Here is an 18,883-nt window from a genome sequence, read left to right on the forward strand (position 1 = left end):
TAGAAAGATTATGTCAGCTGGAAACATTCATCCCTATTGGTGTTTTAGCTTCTGTAAAATTCTTCCCCCTAAAACATCCAAATTCTTTGTATTGAGCATTACAAAATACATCTTGAGTGCTTCCTTGAAACAAATTAAAACAGCATTTCAAAATTTTTGCTTATTAGAAGTGTAAACTACCCTGGGATTTAATATCTTCTTTTTTTAATATATTTTTTTCCTTTAGTTTTTTTTTTTAAACAGGGCACAACATTTTACAGTTACTATGTCTTTTGTGGATAACATACCCTCAAATGGCTTTGTGTGTTTATGAGTTTGCATGCTTCTTGGAACTACAAAGTGTTATGGTCTATTGGTTTACAGTACACGGGCTATGACAGTTTTAGAACTGAGAAATAGTTCAACAACCTAATTTCAATCAAAACAGTATAAAAAATAAACTATCCAATCCTCACCTCTTTGGATTCCATCAAATTTTAAATATAGACAGTAGTTAAAATCACAAAAGTATTAAAAAATTTATATTTCATGATTTTGGAATAATCTAGTAATAAAAAAGCAAGAGCAAATTAAACTCAAATAGGAGCGGTGCTGCTGTCCAGAACTTCTTTATTAGAACATTTGTTGGATACCTCAGTAGCTAAGCTGCCTTTGCACCTGGCTGGCATGAAACAGTGGCTCAACAGTAAACAGCAGTTGCACTATCAGCAGCAAGTTTTTCCCCTTGAAACGTGTCACAAACAAAGCAAGAAAAAAAGATAGGGAGGGTAAACCCTGCCAAAAATATTTAAATACTGCACTGCATCATAAACAGCATGGATTCTTTATTTATTTTCCTCAGAACCTTTTTCCCCTAATTTTTGATAGTTGCAGATTGATGTAGTAACTGTCTTTTAGAAAATGCTGAATGCATGGTTAAGAGACCAGGTAGCCTTAAAAATCCGAACACGAATGACACAGATGAATGCTCTTGGTAGATTCTTCAAGGACTTCTTTCATGACTTCTTCTTTTGTCTAAGGGTAGCTCCAGCATTAGAGTGCCTGCAGCGGAAGTTAAGTATCTAGCAGTGTTCCAAGTATTCAATCACCCTAGAGATAGATTTCTGGCCTGTTGTTCCAACAGCACACTGCAAAATTAACAGAAAGCACAAGTAACAAACAAGCATCTGTAATACCTCCTCACAGAATCTGAGAGCTAGGCTCATTGCAGAAGCTCAGTAATTAGAATTATGTATCAGTAAAAGCAATTACGTTCTGGCACAGGATTCAAAAGTATTTTCCTGACCAGTCACAATCAAATGGTATTAAAGTAGTTTCATTCAATTTACTACCAAAAGAATGACAGACATATGGGTCTTCAGTATTTAAAAACAGAAAATCATACCATGCTCTTTTAAAGACACATGAAAGATACACAAAATATTAACTGAAAACACAATTACAAAAGTATCTAGATACATAAATTTAAAGTGTATATATATGTTACTTACAGTAAGATTCATAAAACTGAGAAATTTTTTTAGCATTTCAGTCATTATTGAGAAGTCTCCTTCAGGTAAGTACTCCCTCACAGTAGTCACATTGATCTAAGAAATAAAACAATCTATTTTAATTTGAAAAATATTTTTCTGACACAGAACAATGTTACTCTGCGTATGACATGCACTAAGACAAGTATATTCATAGCATTATTAGAACAGCTTTTGCTGTCATCTCTATGATTTAAGTCTCTCTTTAGCAATACTCATGTTTAGGATGTTTCTAGGAAACGACAATAGCTAAAATATTTTTTTGCTGTTGTTAGTTTATGTTTTGTTTGTTACTGTTTTTCATTAAAGATCATTACCACCATCAGATCTCCCCAGGACCTACTAGACCATCAAGAACTTGAAAACCTCACCAGATTACATGCTTCTGACACTGAGAGAATCTCCCTTTATAACTGCTAAGGGCTGAGAAATATTCAGGTTACTGTCAGTGTCACTCCAAATACTGGCATTGTATAGAAGCCCATCAGCTAAAAGGTACAGAACAACACATTAAGGACCATTGCTGCCGTCATGGTACATTTAGACAAGCCTGAAGGCAGGTCTGAACCTCATTTTTATTTGAACATACATTTGACAGGAGAGTTTATCAAGTTCTCAGCTGTTAAGAAATCAACGTTTTAATTTCAGCTTTCTATTATATATTTCTAATCTGTGGCAAACATCTTCAACTAACAGAGACATACAGTTTCATGTAATTTCAATGGAGGAAAAAATAAAGCAAACTGATAAAAAAATAACAAGTCTGATGTTAACTTCCTTACTGCAACAACTAAAAAATAAAGCAAGCTTTTGTAATTTTAGAACCAGCAAACCAATTTTCCTTTGCCTTTCCAAAGTAAGTTCATTTGTGGGCCAACACTAAGAGCAAAGGGGAGAGAAGCATAAGATTCCAACCATTTTCAATAAACATATGGATGTTCAGAAAATGTGTTTTGGATGGAATACTTCTGGCAACCTTCCACAGGACTATACACATCAATATAGCTTCATCAAGGTACTAGCTCATACTGAACCCTAATTTAAGAAACCCATTTCAACACTGCAAATTATTACTTCACTAAAAATAGTATTGGACTTAAGAGAAAGTTATTGACATATTCCCTTACTGGACTCTCTTGGCAGAGACAGCCTAGAAGCAATGCTGTGTAGGAGGCCACAATGCAGTCTTCCATGTGCTTCCCAGCATGCTGAAGAGCTGTAAAGAGAGACAACGAAGTGTATTGTATTCTCTAAGCAGCTGGTATCTTTTGCTGCCTTAAATACCATCTTTCATTACCACTTATCAGATTTATTTTTTTTCTCCTCAAACAAAATGAGCTTTTGGACTGAGACTTCAGAGGCAGGAATGAGACAAACATTGTACTCACTAACTCAGCAGCAAATTATTGACCAGAGAAATGATGCTCATTTGCTTTCAGTTCATTACATTGTATAGTATTTTATTAATGGCCATTTTCATCTGCAAACTGTATGCTAAACACACTAAAATACAAACCTAAACATTTCTGATGATGATACTTCTATATGATACTAGAAGCCAGCAAAAGAAGTTTATTGTATTAAAGATAACAGATATAGCATTTTTTGCTAATGACCCAGCAATTTTGTGCAACCACAACTAGCTGCAGACACCAGCTGATGGAGCTACAAAAAGGAAGAAGGATATAAAGCAGGTTTGGAGAACTTAAAATAAAATACCTACTGTTAAAAGACTAAAACTATCAGAAGTAATACACTACACCTATTAGAAGATTAGATGAGAAAGACTGATGTTTCTGATCTATTTTCCCAGGAGAAACTACCTAACTCAGCTCAGGGATACTGAAATTAGTAGGAAAAACTACAAAAGATGCAGCACATCAAAGTATTACACAGGTTCCTGATGGAGTGAGAATAAATTAGGCACAAAGAAGATGGGGGACAGAAGAAGCACATGTGCAAATAGGGAGGGGAAAGAGAAAAAAATCCTTAAATGTAGCACAAAACAATACTGGGTCACGATAACCTGGAAAACAAAATTAAGGCAGGTAAGTTTGAAGAACTGTTTCCAAAAATATTCAAAATATTCTTAAACAAAAATCCAAAATATTTATGGAACAGAATGTCCTTAAAAAGCTTTTGTTTTGTTTTTCAAAAACGAAAGCACTACTAAGACAATAAAAAGCATAACTTCTTCTACTTCTCATGCTTCAGCTCTGAACTGCTCCTACTTAAGATCAGTAACAGTTTCATCTGGGGGGATATGCCGAGGAAATCTCAGCCTAGGAGACTGACTGCATGTAGACAAAACAGAGGACAAGGTGGGGATGAGTGCAGCTGCAGAGCTCCTTGCCATTTCTGAGCTTGTCACAACCAGACAACTTACCTTTATTAAGATCAAGTTCCTCATCATCTTCCTCCTTCTTATTTTTCTCTTCAGTACCATCTGACTTTTCTGTGGAGACCCACTGGATCTCCCCACTTGTCTCTTGCCATTCTCCACTCTTATCGTGCTGAGCAGTAGGAGCTTCTTTAATCAACTCATCTGTCTGGCTCTCAGCCAGCTGTGCCGCTCGCTCACGCTCAAGGAACAGCTAATGGGGAAAATTGCAGGAGAATTTCTATTATAAATTGAGACCTAAACACATCAAATTGATATTTGAAAGTTTATTTCCCGTTCAGAATTCACCCCTTAGTACAGCTAGTCCTCAGTACTTCTCCTGACAACAGCCTTATCTTCTTCCAAGTGAAATATAATTTCACCCAACACTAACGCTGGGCTCCACAGAACAGGCCTCCCTCCCCAGGACTGAACCAGTCAGCAGGCTCCTCCTGGGCACTGTACTTGTTTAATGCTTGTCTTTGAGACTCAGCATGAAAACTAGAAGTTGCCATACTTTCCTGTCTTTGTTCTCTATACCACTTCTGCACTTCCTTTTCATGCCAGCTAACCCCCTCTTTGCTCTCTTTGCTTTTCTTTGATATGTAAAGGGGTAAAAATTGAAAGAGTAATTGTAACGACTTATCAAGTATGTGACTGAACCAGTAACCTCATCTTGTGCACTTCTATCTTGTGAATCGTTTCCCAAGCCATACAACCACCAGTGTTAAACACTGCTGTGCACAGATCTATGTTAAGACATTTCATGCTATTCTTTCTATTGTTGATTTTTCTCTTTGCCTGCTGCTGGACAGTTATGTCACATAGTTAAACAGAAGAGCTGCTAAAAATGCTCATTAAATTATCTCAATTGAAATAAAAAGGCTGTAGTTTAAAATAATTGTAATTCTTTTAGTTTGTACAGTTAAACCCATTTACCCTAATTATTGTGGGATTTCTTTTCTTAGCCAATTGTATCGTTGTACAGCCAATACAACATTTAAGAATGCTGTTTCATATCCACATTGACTACATCCATAATTTAGAGCTCTCATAAAGCACATTTATTTTTAAAGTCACAAACTCACATAAATATAGTAGTTATAAAAAAAATCTATGGAAGCAAAGTATGCAATACAAGAGTAGCTTTCAATTTTTACAGCTGGTTTAATACAAAAAGAAAGACATTTAGGAGGAAGAAAACTAGAAATAAACTACATAGGAACAAGAGAGCTTTATGGAGCATGAGAGCAGCCTTTGGATGTCTGTAATAATCACATCACTGTCTTTTACCAGGAAAGCTGATTTTGTAATGGACAGTACTGAAAAAGTTTAAGTTGTGAGTGGCACCCCTCTTCCCCCACTATGCAGCATTACTCAAAATACTAAACAGAAAAACAATTCTGACAAATCTTTATTTCTGAACTCTCCCTTCCCTTCTGACAGTCTGATAATGAGAAATGGTAACTATTACAGGAAAAAACACACTTACCTGCACTAAAGCCTGAACAGCATCAATCTGTCCCGTTATCTTTAGGCTATCATCTCCTTCTCCCGTACAGAATGAGTCAAAAGAACAGGATGTTTCCATATTGACAAGGCAGTGCCTATTCCGAGCACTGTATTCTACTAGATTGATCAATAGACCCAATCCCTGCAAGAATTCAAGAGTCAAAGAAGATTACACACATTAAGAAAGGATAATTTAGCAAGTATCATCTATCCAGACAAATATAATCTTTAGCCCTTGTCTTTCTGAGAATACATAATTTACTAACACACCTTTATGAAACAGTTTGACAGACAGAAGGATCAGGATTTAAAGAAACATGAGGTGAAACTGAGATCCCTGTATACTGAAACTTGTATGCAGGAATCTCCATTTTTCCAGTTCTGAACAAAAAAATGTTTTTAAAGATGAGATTTCATTTACAGATTAGGGATTCAGGAGTCCAACCTTCAGCTTATATTTTTAAAAGGCTCATCACATACATAACGTCACTGTTGCTATTTAAACCATAGAGGCCCATATTACATAAACTGAACTAAATTTGAGAAAGCCTTTATCTGAAACTTTTCCCACCAAACACAGGCAAAATGGTTGGAGCTCAAACCCACCAGATCCTTACAGAAATCTTCTTTAAGCACCTTATAAAGTATACTTATGGCTGATCAAAACTGTAGAGGCTACTCCTTATTTTGGAATCAGAGCAGTTAAATGCACAAGAAGGGGACAAATAACCTTATGTTAATGAAACAAATACAAGAGCTTACCAGCACCCGAATATCAAATCTCTGTTCTTGAGGTAGGAACTTTGGAACCTGAAGCACACAATTCATAGCTGTGCCTATCAGACCATCTTGTTCACCTGTTTTTGTACTACCCCATTCTGTAAACAAAAAGAATTCAGAGGCTTGATTTTGAACATAATAATTTTCACCATCATAAGTAGATTGATAAAAACCTTCTGACCCTCAAGACAAAGGGGACTCTCTTTACCAAAGCAGGCATCGCAACACTTAATACTTGCAATTACTCATCCAATTCTAAAGACAAAGGTAAGCATCTGCCATACCCAACTGCTTTACTGCACAGTACATGAAAAAACACTCATACGCTATTCGATGCTTCTAACACAGAACACACACATTTTTTTGTTTGCTTTACCATTATCATTTGTTAAGTTGAGCAGGACACCAATGATGGCCCTCATACAGTCCTCCACCGCTTTACCCACATGGTTGGTTACATTCTGGTGAGGCAGAGGCTTATTGTCTGGTAAACAGATACTGTCTTCAGCACGGTTGTATCGCTGGATTAGCTCTTCACAATGCTGCAGTGCTCTGCAGGGAGTAGATGCAGAACAAAATTACCTCAACAGACAAGACATGCCACCTATATAGTCGCTTCACCAGGAAAAAAACTCAAATATACAACTTATGCAGAATTTTTCTGCTGCCCAGATACCAGGTCTGTAGGGAGACAATAAACTTATCACTTATGAAATACTTGAACTGAAAATGTGAACAGAAAAAAAACAAGGAAAGCTTTGTGACTTAGAGCTTTATCAGCTTGGGTTTTCAAAAGCAAAAGTTAATTTTTCTTCCCAACTTCATCACATGGTCTTACAAAAGACCATGTCTCCCTACAAACCCAGCTTCCCATATCCTCTTATCATCAGGGCACAACATTATTCTGACAGTGTTATCTAAATGTTCTCTTGTTCTGTCCTCAGAGCTATTTCCATTCTGTAAGAAACATAGAAATGACACATGACTTTCCAACAGCAAAACCTTGATCTAATAACATGACTAGACCACAGGCATGATTTTACTGCAAGATAATAATCACAGAATGGTCTGGGTTGGAAAGGACCTTAAAGACCATGGGGTTCCAAGCCCCCTCTGTGGGCAGGGACACCTCCCACTAGACCAGGTTGCTCTTTAGTTTGATGTTAAACCAACAACACTGATTTCAATTACAAACAAAACAAAAAATTTCAAAAATACATATTGGCCTAACTAGCACCGTAAACAGTAGGGGCTGGGGTTCTGGGTTTTCTGGGTTTGTTGTTTGGGGTTTTTTGTTATGGTGGTTTTTTTTATTTTAAAGAAATACTCAAAATACCTAACCTACAACCATGATATTACATTTCCAGTGAGGTCTGCAGAGTCAAATTTTCAGCTTAATTTATTCTCTTATGAAGAGCAGTACAAGAGGGATGCAATCTTTGCCAGTCAACTGAGACCTCACCCAGATTGATAAATGGGTTAGAGGCATTTGTACAAGCATCTTTGCAGGGAGGACAGCTAAGAACAGAATTTCAGTATTCTAATTCTTAGTTACACTGTCAGTTCTGTTATGGTCCATTTCAGTAAACATTTAAGCATAATGAAAACACAGTAAATAGATGCAGCTTCCCAACTGCCCTCTTCTGTGTTCTATTAACTCAGCATAGAAGGAGCTGAATCCACAGTGTGCAGCTTCTACAGAACCAACAGCACTGCTCATGTTAATACCCACACCCTCATCTAAAGTAACTTCACCATCATTTAATAGAGTGGAAAGGAAGAGGGTTTTTTCCCCCTAGAATCTTCTGGTGTAACAAATCTCTTTTTCTCACTATCACAAACAGTGCTCTGCAGAGTTTCTTTTTGTTACAACTTACTTAGCTGAAGAGACGATGAGTTGTGAGTCTTTGTATGCAATCAGATAGCTCTGATTTTCTGGATTATGCACAGTTACCTAAAAAGAGGGGAAAAACACTATTAGGAATAGGACTTTTTTTCCTTGAAAAGAGAAGCATTCCCTTTCACTATCACCTCATTTCATTCAGTTTCACATTTCTTGGTTATTACCTAGTGAAAACTCACTTATCATTGTCCAGTATTTCCTTGGGAGTTTTCACCTAATCACACCAAATCGTAGCACTGAAGAGAAAAAAATCTTCCCTGATACAGTACATAGAGAAACTGTGTGGCAAAATGTTCTGCTGCAGCAGAATCCCAAATCTGTATCTGGGACTACAGTATCCCAATTGTGTATGTATATATGTATATGTAAACATATAAAAACATAACAGAAAGCAATTACAGACGCAGTTTTCTCTTTCAGTGCTTAGCCAACTGATGTTTGAAAGCAGCAGTTATTAAAATAAACATTGATTTTATTGCTCTTAAGAAAATACTGCTTCTCTAATGTTACATTATTACTAGACACACTAGAGTATCAAACTCATGCCTCAAAAACCAAAATCCATGCACAGCTGCTTTTTTTAGGAACTTAAAAAAAGCATCATGCTACACTGTTACTCTGAAGAAAAATAAACTTCTAATGCTGTACATACATACAGAGTGGTAAAAGACACTTTCAAACACACATTCCAGGAATGCTGATAAACATCAGGAAGTTAGTATCTTCTATAAAAAATAATCAACATTATAGTGTTATTATGTAAGTGCTTACTGAAACAATCTAACACTGGAAAGTTCTGGCTGAGAAACAATTTTCAGAAACACAGCATCTGCTCATACTCACACTTTCTAAGACCCGTAAACATCTTTCTGCACCCCATAACGAAGCAACCAATTTCTCTTCGTCTCCATCACTGCTTAGGTGATCCACACATTCTTTAACTAAACAACAAAAATAAGTAGTTTTCCAGTATCACTAAGAGGTTTTCAAAAGACAAGCACACAATCTAATGAGCTATAAAGAGAATTGCTATCAGCCTTCTTTTACACTTCACAAAACTCAAGACATGATCAGCATTTTAAAACTTTTCATTTCTCCAAGTAATTTTAAAAAATACACCCTTATAATTTTGGCTTCACAAGTTTTTCACTGTTGCCAAAAATCATTTATCTGTATATTTTATTTTCTACTGACAATGATGAAATTGTTCAGCACATGACTTAACTGTTCCTTAACTGTAACGTGCTGTTTTGTAGAAGAGAAAAAAGATAGAGTGCACACACTGTCCCTACACTTTACAAGTCTGAAACCATGTATGAGTTGAACGCCTTCACGCCTTCAGTCCTGCCTTTGTCCACCCCTCTGGTTACTTAAGACCAAGCTTTATTCAGCTCCATACTAATTTTAGAAATGTCTTCTTCCTATATGTGAGATGTTGATTAAAAAACCAAACCAAGACATATCTTGAAAAAAACAAGGAAACACAACCCCCGCCATTTCTTCTTGAAGGGCTCATTTCCTCTGGGATATTTAGTTAAATAATATCAGGCCTGAAAATAATTCTAGAAGACTGTAGAGGAGATTTTAATTCAGAATAAGTGTGCTGAATTTGTTGGCTGTACAAAAATTTGTAACAGAGCAATCTGTATTCTAAGATAGAGTCACTTTTAATCTCGCACAGTATATGCAACATTATGCACACTGTTTAATCTTAAAACTACTTGAATCCCACATGCAACAGATTAAAGACACTAATATTCCCCAACGACTTGCTAAAAAAAGATGTTCTTTATTTTTAACACTACTGAGAAAAATACATTTTTTTAAACTACAGAACATGAACATTAACAAATGCAATCATCTTCGTTAGATTCTCCAGTTTCTCGCAATGTCAAAGCAGTATCTCCAACATACCTTTATCTACAATATGATCAAGACCACCTAGAAGTCGCAGTTCTTCTTTAAACCAGTCCCCAGCTCGTTTCGAGGTCAGAGACAGTAACGTCTCCATTGCCAAATGCCCGGTCTGAAAGAGTGAGGTTCCAGAATAAGTGAAATCATCATATGCAGCTGTAGCCAATATATCAAATCATCCAAATGCATGTCATATAAAAACCATAAAATCAAAGTTATGGGGTCTGCAGAGAACACCCACCAGAGGGAGCAAGAACAGGTTGAAAAATATGCGTATCTTAAACAAATGAGTTGGTACTGATAAAAAAGTACTTTGCCTTTTTAACATTTCCTCATTTTATTAATAGTTTAGAAAACATAAGCAGCCTCTTTTCATCTCTTTCTCTTGCTATCAAAAGAAACAAGTGGAAGAAGGAAATGGATAAATCAGCCAGGCAGGAATAAAACCTAAGGAAAGCCACAGCAAACACTGCTTCTCTGGCTCTGCAGCTTGTAGGATACATCTGATTCTAACATAGGTATTTTGTGTTTTTAATTTTAATCTCATAGGAAATAGCGATTAAACTAAAACACTGCAAAAAATTTTACTATATTTACTGGTTTTTTTTAGAAAAGGAATACATATCAAAATTCAGTAACAGCAAGGGTAAGCTTACTTCCTGCTAATGGAAGTTGCAGGTTTTAGGTGATTATCTTAGTTAATCCACTGTAATGTTTTTAAGCAAAATTAACACCATTTATAAAGTCAAGGCTATAACTTATTATTTCAAAGGCCTCTAAATAAAGGGCAAATTTTAATAATAAAACATATACATACAAATTAATTTCCACTACAGGAAAGTGACTTAGTATAGACTTCTGAAATACCTGGAAAACACATAGCAAGTCTGGAGCACTATAAGCTTAATAATTTCATATATAGTACATAAATACAACAATGAAAGATCAGAGACAAAGCCGTAAGAGCTCCTTAAAGCCAACTGAATTTAACCACTGTCAACTCATCTTCCCTCTGACACATTTGCTTTGTAAGGCTTCACGGAGGGCCATGCAGACTCTGAGCTGTGCAACATGTTCCAGGATACCAGTTCAAACCTCAGCAACTCCAGGCAATACCACTACTTACCAGGCTTGAGTAAACACCCCATTGTCTTGGAAAACTGAATTATAACTTGTATAGGACACCATTTCTCAGAGGATATGTCTGAGTCTGAAAAATCACACATCTCTTCTTTACCCCCAGAAAAAGTCCATTTTTGCTGGCATTTTCTGCCCGTCATCTTGTTCAACACAAAGATAACGTATTATATCTCATGACAGAGATCTATAAAACAGCAACTTTACCTTCTACATATGAAGTTCATTATTGTCTCAACTCACCAAAGCTACTGTAATAAATTGGAAGAGAATGTAATTATTTTGTCTTGCATATATTCTCTAAACACTATATAATCTTATCTTCTAGATGGTGCAGCTGCAAGAGAACCAGTTTCCATCTGAGACATACTACAGTATTCAACACATTTACAAGAACAGTTCAATATAATTTTAATACAGATGTCTCAGAAAAAAAAACACAACCCAAAACCAAAAACCCAGCTGAAACTGATGTCCCGTGATAAGGCTACTCTTTACTCATGGACAACTTCCTCTCTAGACAAGAGTATCTTTTAATATATCTTCTCCCTTTAAAATCCATGCCTAAAGAAAATACAAGAATAGAATTACAGTTCATAAAAAAACATCAGATTAGTTCAGATTATGAATATGAGAAAAGCTCAAATAGAAGACAGCAGTATGTGTGGCTAGATACTTTAGCCATGAGGAACCTGTCCCAGCTCCTCCATGTTTAATAAAGGGAGCTGTCTTACATTTTATAGTGCAAAAGATATTCTGGCACTGACAGACTGCAAGCTATATCAACTGTCTTCAGTGCCAAAACAGCACTGAAATAAGACACTGATTATACCAATTCCTAGCCGATCACCACCTAGAGAACAAACTCCATTCTTTGTTCGTATCTTCAGATTGTATCATGTGAATTCACAGGGTAAGCAGCAAGCAGAGAAAATAATCTCTAATTCATTGTTCCTTTGCAGATTTCAAAGGTCAGAAAATTAACTTGCACGTTTCATAGGTTTGTAGGAAACAAGTGTAAAAGTGAAGTTCTGAAACATTTCTCCTTTGTCACCACAAACTGAATGCCAAGGATAAGAATTATGTCATAAGTATCATCTTCCTACCCCAAAATCCAGCTCTTTCTACTACTAAATACTGACTTTCATACCAATTCAGATATCTGTTCCATAACTAGACTTCTGGGACAAAAAAAAAACCAACAAATCCTTCCTAAACTGACAAAAAAGTCATTAAAACCACAAAAGAAAATGCCAGCTCAACAAAGCATATCTTTTATTCTAAAGTAAGACGAAATACAATCTTATCTGCAGATTACTTGCAGGAGTTGAAACTCTACTTGCAGAGATAAAGCTCTAAAAAGCTCACTTCATAAAAAATAAATCAGGAGCTTCACCTGTCGGGTAAAAGTACGATATGAAAAATGGCAAAAAACCTAGTCAGAATCTTCAAGACATTAAAATTATGTATTGCAAGATAATAAAAAGTTAATAGCATATTCACATCTGTTGTACTGAAATATGGTGAAAGCAAAAGCACATTGTAGACATTTATTCACGTCTTTTTCATTTTTGTCATCTATGACCACTCATCTAGTCAATCTGTCATCAATTCTTTAAGCACAGTCTTTTTAAAAGACTTGCAACTTACCCTTTATTTTTCAAGCTAGCTTCAAACCATGGCCAAATTCATTTTTAAACAAAACCAGTTCTCTCTGTTGCAGCTGAAGATACACTCATAAAAAACAAGTATATTTTAGAAAGTAATGAAAAAAATAATCCACACTCATGGTAATCAAAGGATGTGCCACCACACTCTGGGCAGAGAGAAATCAGTTTCTGTAGGATTTTAATTTTTTTTTAATGGGACAACCTGCCCCACATTTTTAACGTAACACTCAATACTCTTATTCCTATGTAAGAAACCATACTGTTTCTGAATGTACATCTAAAATTTAGGCAAAGAAACAGAGTGAAATCATCTAAATATTGTCTTTAATCACATGGTGATTTCAAGTGTTACTTGTTTTTAATTGCTACTTTTAACTAACTACCCTTAGCAAGTGGTGAATCAGGCTGCTGAAGAACATCAGAACTTTACCCTAACAGCCTTTCAGAAAGGAAATTTCAAATTTAAGGAACACACTTGCAGTTCAGTCATACATGCATACAAGGTAGACAGAATATCATGACTCCTTAGCTGGGAGACCGAGATAAGGATGATGCCTACAAGCTTCACTTTAATAAACATTCCACTACTGCTAAGGCTTTAAAATAAAAAGCATGATACCCACCGTGATGTTTTCAAGATCAAGATGTTTGTTGTGAACAGTTTCACACAGTCTCCGAATTTTTTCCTTAATTTTATTCATGTCTTTTTCATTCAGCAGCTTGGCAGAAGAAGCATCTTGTTCCAATTCCAAAAGCCGTATCATCAGATCTAGACTAGCTCTGTCTAAATCCATGTTCAAACGATCTCTACTCAGGATGTACATTAGAGCTGCTGTACAAAGGGACAAATTCTTGGGTTGGGATAGAAAAAGAGAAGAAACAGTTAGTTTTTCATAATCACGCCAGGCAGACTTTTTACTATTTTTAATAAACAAGCTGAAAATTTACAAAAGAAAAAGTCTGACAAGTCCCCATCTACTCTTGCACTTGCACAAATACCTAAAACTGAACACAGATCTCTCCTAGCAAGTTTTGAATGCATTCTCCTAGCCAATACAACTAAGACATAAATCACTTAGTACATTCATAAAAATCTAGCAGAGAAGGAGGGTTTTCTACTTTTCAGGGACTCAATGCTGCAGACAGAGTAAGAAACATTCACTCCAGTAACACGGTATTACAGAAGAGACTGATGTCAGGGGAACAAAATGAAAAAGCACAGCATACATGGCAAGGTAGGTAAACATTCTGGCTTGATGGGATAAGCTGGTGACAGCACCAGAAAATATAGGATCATGGGAACAGTGTTTGCTTGTGAAGAGGGGTAGGGAGAGGGGAAAGTACAACTAAGACATAAATCACTTAGTACATTCATAAAAATCTAGCAGAGAAGGAGGGTTTTCTACTTTTCAGGGACTCAATGCTGCAGACAGAGTAAGAAACATTCACTCCAGTAACACGGTATTACAGAAGAGACTGATGTCAGGGGAACAAAATGAAAAAGCACAGCGTACATGGCAAGGTAGGTAAACATTCTGGCTTGATGGGATAAGCTGGTGACAGCACCAGAAAATATAGGATCATGGGAACAGTGTTTGCTTGTGAAGAGGGGTAGGGAGAGGGCAAAGAGTGCCTGGTGACATACATTCTGACTGCCAAGCGGGTCTGCGAGTCAACAGTTTACTCAAATATTTCCAGCACAACACATATAATTTTCTGAGGAATTCTGATTTTTGGAAGTAGCCAGAGTACAAATCAGCTTCACCTCATTCCCATCAGTCTTTAAGTAGTAAATAGTATCTTGACAATTGCTCTTACAGAATTGGTGTTTAGGGATCTCTTCCCAGCTAAAGAACATTTAATCCTTCTTCAAGAAGGAACTAAACTTTTTCCTCACGAGGATCCAGAAATGCAAAGGCAGATCATGACTGTCAGGAAGGGATAAATGGCAGTGAAGAGATCAAAGCTATCTGTCCCTAGTGTTGGAAAGCACAGTACTTGCACCACGGGGCTCATCTATCCAGGTGAGCTCCATGTTATGATGAAGAGTAGAAATGTTCATGGAGAACTCAGCTGTGCTGGATGCAATACTTTCCTTTGAAGATATCTGGAGGAAAAGAACTGAGGAAAGGGGTGGGGTCAACACGCTCCATGCATCTATTCCAATTTTTTCCTGTATAAAGTAAATTAAAAATGGAGACAAACTAATTCTGGGATGTGAATGCTGTACAGCTCAACAGGAAATAGCAGAGTTTCAGGTCGTAGCAGATTAAGATCTTGTTTAGAGTTCAGCCAACCACCAAAGCAATCATTAGCTGCTTCTGTTTATTTTAGAAGCAAGTAATAATCATACCTGGTCACACTAAGCAGCATCAGCATTTCCAAAACAGGATTAGGCAGCTGACAGTCTATCAAAAGCTATGTTAAAACTCCTTCCTGCCTGAGTCAAAGAAATCCCCAGGTGAATAAAGACACTAATCTGACTACCAAAGATGCACTTAGAACACAGAAGGATGGAAGAATTTCTGAACTACACCTCCTCTCATGACCTCAAGACACAGTTGGTTACCAAAAAAAAAATAAAAAAATTTTAGCTGTCAATATCACTCCTCTAAGCCTTATCAGATGTAAGGCAGAAAGCCACCTATGCTGCTTGTCCACATTGATAGGGTATACATTGCTTTCCCTTAATTTCTACTAACTTTCTCCAATAAACCTTGCAATTTTAATCATAGAAATTGCTTACTCTGGATTTAGTTGCAACTGGTTTAACCTGTAAGAAATTTCAAGTTCCTTGAAGAATACTCTGTTCTTTTGTAATTCCAGTTATTAAAACACGGATAAGAGCACATGCATTTCAGAAAACATAAATGTTACCGTTGGGTCAGCCAATGTGGAACCTAATAAAACAACATCTATGAAGTGCTAATTTCTATTATCTATTATTAGCATTATCCAGGCGAGCTTCCTGGTAAAAATGCTTAAGTCCCCAAAGGAATTTCTATCAACTAGAAACTATGCAGCAGTTAATAGAAAATTGATGAATTTATAATCTGAGCTGTCAACATTTATGCATTTCAACAAGTCAGAAATTAGATGACTACTCAAAAATGCTTTACAGATACTCCAAAGTCTGATAAGGGCAATCATGCTCATTTGGTAAGCGTCTGTACCAAGCCCTTGCCTCCCTTCTTTCTGCAATCCAACCAACTTCCTGTTATGCAGAGTAATGGTTCTCCCTCCACATGGGCTCTGTGCTCCCTTCAGACCTTTCACCCACATTTTAAGATACTTCAGTGTGATGAGAAGGGAGCCAGGCAGAGCAGTAACAGATTATACAGAAGGTTTCAGGCTGCAGGAGGACTGCTAGAAAAGCAAAAAGGAGAAGAGTAGGCACGTGTAACAAGAACTAGATTCCTGCAACTGCTCATATACCAAGGGCCATCAGGTCAATGAGCCTCCAAATGCTGATGTGCATACGGAAAAGAGTGACGCTGCAAAAGTAAGGACATCAGATGTGAATGGCACTTACAGCCTGGGACAAACCTGCTTCAGCTACATGCCAGTGATGTGTTTCTAAAACTCATGTTTCTCAAGTCTCTATAAGCAACTTGGTTTAAATCTTTAATATAACAACTCCACATTTTGCTCTGATCTGTAAGTGTTAAACACAGTTAACCACATTGTCTGAAAGCAATCTCATGACCTATCATACACAGAATTCTGAGCTGAGAATGAGGGGTAAATTGTTAGCACAACAATTTTCCATCAATACCCCAAAAAACACAAACAAAACAATCAAATAACACAATCAAGCCCTCAAAATGCTACCCTTAAAGACTGCAGTAGTGAAGCCAGTGTTTTGGGTGGGCTTTTTTTTTGTCCTGTTCTATTCTTCCAGATTCTTAAAACACATTCTGTTTCCAAATAAAAATGAAGAGGAGAAAAAAAGAAACAGAATTTGCTTTCAGCAGAAATTTTACGGCATATCTAACTATGGAGTTGGGACTCCATACTTCTGCAGAATTCAGGGAAACATCTTAGACTAACATATACTGCAGAAATGGCAGACCATTTACACCCACTCCCATCCTTGTCTTCCCTTGCTTGTTCTATTTATACTCCAGCTTGTGGGAACAGATGGTTATTTTCTAGGGTTGAACACTACATTTAATGCACTTTTAAAAAAATTATTCACATGCTGAAGAGATTACAAAACCACATTTCTGTGCTTAACTACTGACAGCTATAATGAAGATAGCTTTTATTTTAAAAATTAGTAACACTCCAAAACCTTTAGAGCATAGCTGAGGAAAGTCACTTAAAAACTGAAACTGTAGCTTAAAGAACAATTGACAAGAAAAATTCAGTGCAACAAACAATTTCCATGTAAATATTTCAGGACATAGCTCAGTAAAGTAACTGGTTTTGTTTCCCTTGTTGGAATTGCTATTTACATTTCTTATGGAAATGTAGAAGTCCGCTACTTTCTCAGTCTTATATCTCATTATATCAATACCATGAATGCTGTATACACTGACATCTGTTTCTGTCTTTGTGGCAAGTTTCCCATCTCCAAAATACTTTAAAGAAAATATTAAATAATTGTGCTGGTTTTTGTTTTTCCCAGGTCCTTATTAATCTTAAAAGGATAAGAGCCACACAATCAAAGCCTAGTGTGTTGAGTTGCTTGGCACCGAGTTTAGTGGAGAAATTTCTATTCGTTTTGAACAAGTTACATTTTTAGTGAAATAATTAGTGAATGAAAGGGCAGCATATCAAGACAGCAAGCTTATAATGAGAAGGTCATTGCTGAAGTATACACTATCAGTAGTTAGAGCATGTATTTTAGCATTTATTAATAGTAGTTTGCTACTTTTTTTCCTGACAGAAGGGAGCATTTCAAACATACCAGAAATAGTGAATATAATCAATGCTTTTTGTTACTGCAGACTAATAATAGCATGCAATTTCCTTTTGAACTCTATGTGCTAGTTCTTTTGAGATTGAAGGAATAATGGTAACTGTTAAAAGACAGCCAAAAAAGCACCGAGCAAGCTTGTATACTTTCCAAGGAACTGTAGCTGTCCTCCACAGATCAGCAACTCAGTGGTGGCAACTGTCCTACATAGCGTGACTATATTTCATTTATTTCTAGTATCACTTGGCACTATTTTGACAGCACACAAAATAATTACTGCATTGTTCAAACCTGCTTCCTATGTTTTACAGTTAGCCATGGCTAATTTTTTAGGGAGATGGAGAATAAGCTATTAGTTACTTTAAAACTCTACAGCTTCTCCCCCTGCTCACAGTAAGATGTCAAATACAATCTCTTAAATGTCAGTTTCTCTAGGTGCAAAGTTTTCTTCTGCATTGTATGTCATTTTTCTACAGCTATTAAATAAAAACAATAAACCTATCTGGATATCCATATCTACTATCCACTTCAAGTCACATCTCCTATATTCTGCTTTTGTAACAAAACCTCCAGGGATATCCCATGGAGGCAGTTTACAAACACTGGAAAAATCAGCATTACCCCCAAGAAGTGTTTTCTATCTTAGCTGAATTGAACTTGGTAAGAAAGAAAACCCAAACTGCTTCAGCTTTTAACTCGCTGGCCACATTACCGTAAGAACTTACAATTTAAATTTCCTAGATTTATCACATAACACTGCATATACTCAAGGCATCCTACAACTGCCATTACAGCACTGCTCAAGAAGACAAGCACAGGACATGAAAAATGTGCCAACACAGCCACAGAAAAGGTGGTAATTCATATACAAGCGAGTCTGAATATAACTTAGATTTATCTTTAAACATAAGGAGGAAGAATCCTTTTCATATGTATTTTATTTGAAGGACATTATAAAAACAACAATAAAATTACTTAAAAAAAAATTAAGAGATGATATATAGTAGCAATCCAAAGTACAGGTAGCATTCTTTTAAACTTAAATGATCTATTTAAGGAATGTCCAAACCCAGAAGCACATCTGCAGCCAAAAAGGAATTGTCACTAGAACACAGGTGTTATTTTTCATTTCCCTAC

The 18,883-nt window shown here is 36.4% G+C and overlaps 1 protein-coding gene across 1 annotated transcript in view; it reads right to left on the reverse strand.

Moving 5' to 3' along the window:
* Nucleotides 1-239: 239 nt before the first annotated feature.
* Nucleotides 240-18,883, reverse strand: part of WAPAL (wings apart-like homolog (Drosophila)) — a 64,064-nt gene continuing 45,420 nt past the window's right edge. Inside the window, exons 8-18 of the mRNA XM_010001118.1 lie at nt 13,449-13,676; nt 10,019-10,130; nt 8,948-9,045; nt 8,079-8,155; nt 6,578-6,753; nt 6,184-6,299; nt 5,402-5,563; nt 3,916-4,123; nt 2,657-2,745; nt 1,491-1,586; nt 240-1,127 (exon numbers count right to left, since the gene is read on the reverse strand). Of these exons, the coding sequence (XP_009999420.1) occupies nt 1,062-1,127; nt 1,491-1,586; nt 2,657-2,745; nt 3,916-4,123; nt 5,402-5,563; nt 6,184-6,299; nt 6,578-6,753; nt 8,079-8,155; nt 8,948-9,045; nt 10,019-10,130; nt 13,449-13,676 (1,428 nt within the window). The 3' untranslated portion in view covers nt 240-1,061. The remainder of the gene's footprint in view (nt 1,128-1,490; nt 1,587-2,656; nt 2,746-3,915; nt 4,124-5,401; nt 5,564-6,183; nt 6,300-6,577; nt 6,754-8,078; nt 8,156-8,947; nt 9,046-10,018; nt 10,131-13,448; nt 13,677-18,883) is intronic.

This window comes from Chaetura pelagica, unplaced genomic scaffold, assembly GCF_000747805.2.
Source record: "Chaetura pelagica isolate M959 unplaced genomic scaffold, ChaPel_1.0 scaffold346, whole genome shotgun sequence".
NCBI lineage: Eukaryota > Metazoa > Chordata > Aves > Apodiformes > Apodidae > Chaetura > Chaetura pelagica.